The 7,343-nt window shown below is 42.4% G+C and overlaps 1 protein-coding gene across 2 annotated transcripts in view; it reads right to left on the bottom strand.

The window, feature by feature from the left end:
- Nucleotides 1-7,343, bottom strand: part of NRG1 (neuregulin 1) — a 103,138-nt gene that overhangs the window by 13,252 nt on the left and 82,543 nt on the right. Inside the window, exon 4 of one of the 2 annotated variants that reach the window (XM_009330698.1) lies at nt 2,778-2,801. The exons of the other annotated variant lie outside the window; for it this stretch is intronic. Coding sequence (XP_009328973.1) covers nt 2,778-2,801 — 24 coding nt within the window. The remainder of the gene's footprint in view (nt 1-2,777; nt 2,802-7,343) is intronic. 2 annotated transcript variants of the gene reach the window in all.

Below are 7,343 nucleotides of genomic sequence, written 5' to 3'. Positions count from 1 at the left end.
GGTTGAGAAGTCAACTGCAGGCCTGGCACAGCATGCTTGATACTGGAAAAAATAGAGTGAAGAAATGCTTGGGGACAAAAAAAAAAGGCTGAAGCAGAGTGTGAAGGGATTTCTCATACAGCATAACTCCTTGCCTAGGCTAGTTAGTGGCACTTGATCCCCTTCCCATTTTTGCCCCTTCTGAAAGCGCTTATTAGTTAGCCATGGAAATGGTGTATTACAAGGACGTCACAGGAAACAGGAGAATTGCGCTAAGCAATTTAGGGGCAAATCTGAAATGCTTTGAATTATTCTTTTTTTTTTTTTTTTTGGTCATGCTGTCAGCTGTTAGCTTGTGAAAGCAAAATGAATAAGGATATATCAACCCGTTTTTCTTGGAGGGGAAGGGAGAGGAGGAAGAAGATAGATTAATTAACAGTGGAGGCTCTGCTTGGTTGTTTACACTCAGGGAAAAATTGCACTGACTCCAGGAGGTTTACTCCAGGCTGAGGCTGTTTCAGATGAGCCAGGCAGCTGGCTGGTGATAGCCTTGCTAAGGCTGCCAGTGGGTTGAAGGTTGTCGCTTGTGTGCTGGATGCTCCTGGGCTCCCACCCACTGCAGGGAACGGGGGTGCAGCGAGGGAGCAGGGCTGTGGGTGCAGCCCTGAGCAATGCTCCTCGCACTGGCATGTCTGCTGGGATTGTAGGTCTTGAGGGGCATGGAGAAGTAAACCCCTGGGTCTGCTTTCATTGTCTTAATTCCCTCCTGTGCCCTTTGAAACGAGGCCCTTAGGATGATTCAGCCTGACATGGTGTGCATGAATGGCGGTGCCGCCATGCCCTCCCTCAAGCCATGGGGGGAATGGCTGCCTGGGAAGGCACACGCGTCTGGGCATGTCTTGCCCAGCAAACCAGCAAGCTCCCATGCAAACCTGGCTGTGCTCCTGGCTGACAGGGTCTCCCTGCCTGGGACAGCAAGGGCTGACTGGGGTACGCCCAGGTGTCCTGCAGGGGATGCTGGCGGCTGGCCTGGGCCGGCGGTCTTGGCCACGGCTCTGCAGGCGGCGTGGTGCCTCGAGGATGAGCCTTGGCCTCTCTGTTTAAGGCCAGAAGACTTTTGCGAAGCGGGGACCGAACTCCCGCAGGGCACTTGCGGTTATACTGGGACTTGCCCCAAAACTGCCCTCTCTCTCTGACCGGTGTTAACATTTACAGACCCAGTTAATGACATCCAGCCAAATAACATGTGCTGTGTTTGCAGTGCTCATCAAACTAGCTTGAAAAAAATTAATAGCAGCCTTGGGGAAAAGTCCGTAAAGAAATGCATGTGCAGTGAGAATTTAGGAAAGGTTTGAGCCTATTAAGTATTAAAAATCTTTTGAATACATTTTTTCCGCCTGCAGAATGCTAGGAAAATCAAATCAACATGAGACTTAAGTCAAGATATTAAATCCCTCTACGTGCAGTCTTTCGAACATGCACATTATGCAATTAATTTCACATCACTCTAATTTATATGTAATTGATGATATATATGGTCTTAAATTATATATATGGTCTTACATTTGCTCTATTTTAAAGTTTTTCTTCTTACAGGTCTCTGGGGATTTTTAAAATCATTTCATTCCAAGAGGTGGTTCCGCTGATTTAATTTCATATATAAAGCAAAATTTGCAAGTCAGTTTTTTAAAGGAATTTAATTCCTTATATTTTAATTTAATTCCTTATATTTTAACATAGCCATATATCTTCTGCTACGATCTAGTACTTCTGAGTGAGAATTAATAATATCTTGTGGTAATAATAATAAGCTGCGTTGTGAGACATTTTTAAAATTTGGACTTGTAATGGGTTTTCCACAGTTCACAGCTTAAGCTAATAACATTTTGTGGGGGCATTTTTAATAAGAACATGAACTAAAAGTGTGAAAAGCATCACTGGCTGGTTCTTCTCATTTGCCGACAATTTTAGGAGATTCGAAACTAAAACTGACCTGAATTCCAAGTTAGCCTGTTCAAGAGATGCATTATTTGTACCCCTGATTACTAAATGTTAGTCAGATAAGTACAGTCTTTTCATAAAGAGGACTTATAAGATCTATTTCTACTATATTTAAGCTGAAGTGTAAAAATAGCACCCACTGCCAATATTCTTCATTGGGTGCAATATGAGTTTGGTATTAGAAATATTGAATATATTTGTTGACTTTAGGATCTGGAGTTTAGCTGTAAACCTCTGCTTAAGTTCCTAAATAACATCAGTTCACTTCTACTTTACAGACCTAGAATGTATATATGCATACCATTTACACATATGTATATACATCTGATTTACATTCCTAGCTGTGGGTTTAGACATAAAAATTTACAGAGCTCAAAACTGTAAATTTGCAGAATTTTAGGTGGCTATAACAGCTTATCTTTTTTATAGACTAGTTAGTCATTTTGCTTAATGCTTACAGTGTTTCCAAAATCCAGCAACTGTAGAAGAACTTAGCAAAAGCAAATGTCAAAACTAGTCAAAATTACACAGCAGAAAAATGAATGTGCACTATGTCATGATTACTTCAGTAATTCCTAGAACTCCTTAGGTCTGGAATATCCTACCACTATTACCATTTTAGTGAGCTGATCTCCGCTAACATTTTGACAAGGGTTGTTGTTATAGCTGTATGATCCCTTCTAAAGCATAAAGAAATCGGTTAGGAATTGAAAAGGGGATGTGGAGAAAAAAAATAAAAAGGGGTTTATCTCTCAGGCTCTAAAATCTGCAGGCTAAAAGGAATGATTGGTCCATACCCATAAATTCAATCCCAAGATGCTCTGCCAATGCAGAAAGTTGACAAAAAAAGAAAGAAAAAGGAAAAAGTTTCAGAAAAGAGCAATACACTGTACTCAAAAATAAATCACATATGAGAATTACAGCTATTCTGTGTCTGCACATGAAACAGGACAAAGGGGCGTGTGGTTACGTGGGCAGTGCTCAAGTGCACCTCTGTAAGCTACATGACCTCTGTAAGCTACCAGACCTTCTGCAATGGTTACACACCAAAATATGTATAGGGGATCTGAACAGCCACAGTGCAGGGAACGCAGCAGGAACCATTAACCCTGGAAGATCTTACTGAGATGAAGCGTGCTGTGGCCTGAGGATGCCATGTGAAATGGCTGATTGTTTTCAGATGGGACCATGAGAGCACAGGGATGCTTTACAAGGGGCGACATCCCCCTGCAAATGGGTTGTGCATCGCCCTCCCTTCTGCCCCTGCTCCTGTCCCCAGTATGGTGTGCGGCTCCTTGCTGTTGTGGGTTGCGACCTGGAGGTGGCTGGGACTGTTTGCTCAGCGGTGGGAGCCCTTCTCAGCTTTGCAAACTGACTGCAGCAGGGCTCTCATTTCTAGAAAATGAGGAGCCAACCCCTTTTCCCCTGCCTTTGGGCTGCGCTGCCTGGGCAGAACCACCCGGTAGCCAGCTGCCTGCAGGGATGCAGGGGCTGATGCCATTTACATGGATCACATGCCTAAATTAGCACACCCAGGCCCCAGCAGCGAGGGGTGAGGAGGAACACAGGCTTCCCCCCGGCAGGTACCCTAGGAGACCCTTCCCATGCGGCCAACACCATAACCGTGGCAGCTCTCACTTTCTTTGTCCTTGTGTGCTGTGAAATTTAAATCCAATCCTAATTTTCTGACCAAATGAATTTTTTATGCAGTTTGTGCACATGGGGAATGCCAATTCTTTCCTGCCAATCAGTAACACTTTAAGGGTTAAGTAAGTTGGAATCCATCCAGGTCTCTTCCTAACGAGCCAGTATTACATGCCTACATGAACACTGCTAATGATACACATTAGTTGCATAGAAAGCTTGGTTAAGTCTTCAATAAAATGAATGACATGCCCATGCATATATATTGTTGTATTTATGCTTGCTTATAGGTAAGATGCCTACCCTGAATGTAATTTAATTCTAAGGGAAGTCATTCATACCATGCAGCTTCTATTTCAAATAATTCAATGGGAAGTTGGTACTTAAAATGGGAATATATTCTGGCTGAAAGCCCTAACAAGAGAACATGCTGAAGAAACATGCATTGCTTATTCAAACCTAGATGTCATGTAGCTCTTATTTATCTTTGGTATTCCTAGCTACATTCCCTAGACTTGATTAAAAGAAAGCAGAATATCCCAACACTTCTCATTTTATAAACAGGTTGTTATTTTTGATCTTTTCCTATTTAACCCAATATTGTTGTATACTTTTTACATGCAATGTGGTTTCTATTGGATATTTGTCCAGGTGCTCTAAGAAGAAATACAATTAATTAGTTTTAGCAACTCAGTTTTCATTCTGGATGTGATTTTTGTGGGGGCAGTATTGGAAGAAAAAATGCTTGGGATGCAGGTTTTTTTCCCAAAAAATTACTTACAACTACAACTCATTGGATATATAGTAGCATGCTGTGGCCCAGGGTCTACAGAACAAGAGTACGATGCCTGGAAATGCTGGAACAGGTCTGCCAGGACTGCATGCTGTGTTCACGACTGGTGTGCCGCAGCTGCTGAGCACCCAAGATTTTAGGGTGGCTACTCTATAAAGTTAGGTGGGTGGGTAGCCTGGGGACACGGTGCTGCCCAGTGAGGGGTGAGCACAGTTGCAGGTTTGTGTGGAGACCTTGTACCCGACAAGGGAAGGCCCCGTTTGGATCAACTGCACGCAGCAGCAGCGAGGTCCAGGGAGACCAATTTCACCTCTAAAGCATCAGGGTGCTGTGTTTCTTAAGTCATTATTTAGTTTTCTTATTAAATGTGTAATAAGATAAATAAATTCTAAAAAAGTTTTTAATGTAATTTCATGTAATTTGAATTGAAAACAAACTAAAATCCCCCAAACTATCACAGAGCAGAACCCCTACATGTCGGCCAATTCTGCTTGAGGTGCTGGGATGCTGTGTCTCTTCATGAGGCTTAGGATCCACTTTGGAACCTAAATCTTGGTTCATTTCAGTGGTGCTCAGGCTGCAAAACCCATTTTGAACTTGGGATGTTAAGTCCTATAGCTCCTGTAAAAGTGTTATCCTATAACTGATTTGAGTGTTACAAGTATAGAGAATGTCCTTTCTTAACTAGAGTATTCTATCATAGCAATTTAGCAATTAATGAGCATTAACTGAGCAGTTTATAGTGAAAAACTGTCTTTAACTTGAGCAGAAGATGGACAATGACATTTTTCAAAGCTGTTTGTATCATTTAGGAGTCTTGGTCTCAGCACATAAAGAGTACAATTTAGGGTGCTTCAGCAGGCTTTTGAAAATGAAAATTTCAGGTAAGATTGTCTAGTACCCTCATACAGATGTGACCATTTGAGAAATATATAGAAATTGAGAAATACGGAGCTAGTAGAATTGCTGAAAAATGGACTTGAAGATCTGTAGTTTATGTGGGAAGACTGAAAAATCAAGGCCATTACAGAGTAACAGCAGTTTTGGGCATCCCTCTAGAATATCATAGCTTTACTCAACTCTTGCCCCACTTTAATTTCTCAGCCAGGCTCATCTTGATAACATGAGGCAGGGGCTGTCATCTAAACAGAAATTTCCCTCTGCCCCTCTTGATACTGTCCCTCTTGCTCACTAAGGATGGCAGAGCTGAAATGGACACAGTTTAAACTGGTGTCCCATGCTGAAACACTTGCCTTCAGGAAGGCAGGGACCACATTCAATTCATGCCTGAGACAGCTCACAGCATGCCCCACAAGTTGTTCTATATTCATAATATGTATATGACTGTTAACTAGTGAAGTAAGCAAGTCAATTGGCCCTTTGGGTGGTGTCCTTGGCCCATCTGGGGTGTTTGGAAGGACAAAGAGTTTACCTGTCCTTATGCTCTAGGGGAGTTTCCTCAACCTTCTATTAATCCGAGGCTCTGCCAGTGTTTCTTATCCCAAGGATCATTCTGCACAGTGTTGCTATAAGAGTTCTCATGCATAGTTGCATAGAAATTAGCCATAACTTTCAATGTTAATTCATTACTTTTATTTTCCTCCATTTGCCTTGCTCCCTTGCCTTCAAGGGAGTGAATGTCTGAACATTCAAATACAGCAAATATATCTGCATGGAACAGATCTATTTTTGCAACACTTTTGTGGACCACCTTCTGGTGTCTTATGGACCAACAGTGGACCATGAGCCTCAAAGTCAAAACAGCTACCACAAAAAGCTAGGGTATTGGGGGAAACACTGAGTAGCAGCTGTGACTGCTGTGCTCAAGGAAAGGATGTTACAGGGTCTGCCAGCCCAACTCCAGAGACAAGCAAAACTAGCAGTTTGTTCTTTAGTTTCCCTTGGTCTGCAGTAGTGTTAAGCACCAGTTGAAGGGGAAAAAACTGCTTAACTGCAGTGCTGGAAGTAACTGTGGCAGTGGGGAATCTAACAAGCTATCACCTCTCAGCCACAACTGTTTGTCCTATGGTTTGGTGTGTTTGCGAAGCTGGAAGCCAAGGGACAGCCAGCCTAAACATGTGCTTTCCAGTAGTCTCCCTCACATCCATTCCTAGTTATGCTCACGTTTCCACTGACAGAAAGGAAAGACATTTCTATGGAAGAACTTTTCTTAAAATGGAGATCCACCTAATTTCCTGTGTCCCTTTTAAGCCTATTTCTAGTGCACCATGATAACTGAATCCTCCAGGGCTAACCAAACCACTGCCAAGATAAGCCAGTTAGCCTCGCACTCTGTTGGGACGGGGGATTTCCAGAATGCTCAGTATCGGCCTTGTTTTGATCTTGCAAAAGGCCCTCAGAAAAGCTCCTAACTTCAGGATTCTTACAAATACCAACTCTAGGGCAGATTTCTGAAGCTAACTTTTTCTCAACAGCCAGTACAGAGCCATCAGTAACAGCTCATCAGTAGGCAAACTTAGCGTGGAACCCCATTGACCCTTTCTTTCCAAATGAAGAAAGGCCCTTCTGAAAGCAAGTAAAATTAGATAGCACTGTATAGTTCACATGTACACTTTTGTTTCCTACTGGCACTTATGTTGTTTAACATCCTGATTTGCTCTGTACTTTGCAAAAGCTCCATCTACAGAGCTAAGTTAATCACCCACAACACTTGGTAAATACGAGCTTGGCTTTAAGCCCCAAATGCAACATTTGCCTGAAGATAACTCTCAAAGTCCCCTTAAGTGTATGCTCTGGCCTGCATTGGGTGTAATAATAAAAAGTCATATAAATGCCTCTTCATTGATTTTTTTCATTAAATATAAATGTACCCTCCCTGGTCCCTTTCCAAAAGTGTCATTTTAAGATTTGTAGCAGTTTAAGAAACCTGATGTTATACTGCAGATGCAGGGTAGGCAGAAGTGCC

Source organism: Pygoscelis adeliae, unplaced genomic scaffold (assembly GCF_000699105.1).
Source record: "Pygoscelis adeliae isolate BGI_AS28 unplaced genomic scaffold, ASM69910v1 Scaffold470, whole genome shotgun sequence".
In the NCBI taxonomy this organism is placed as follows: Eukaryota; Metazoa; Chordata; class Aves; order Sphenisciformes; family Spheniscidae; genus Pygoscelis; species Pygoscelis adeliae.
Note: the sequence above shows the minus strand (reverse complement) of the source record. Positions and strands in the feature narration are given on the sequence as shown.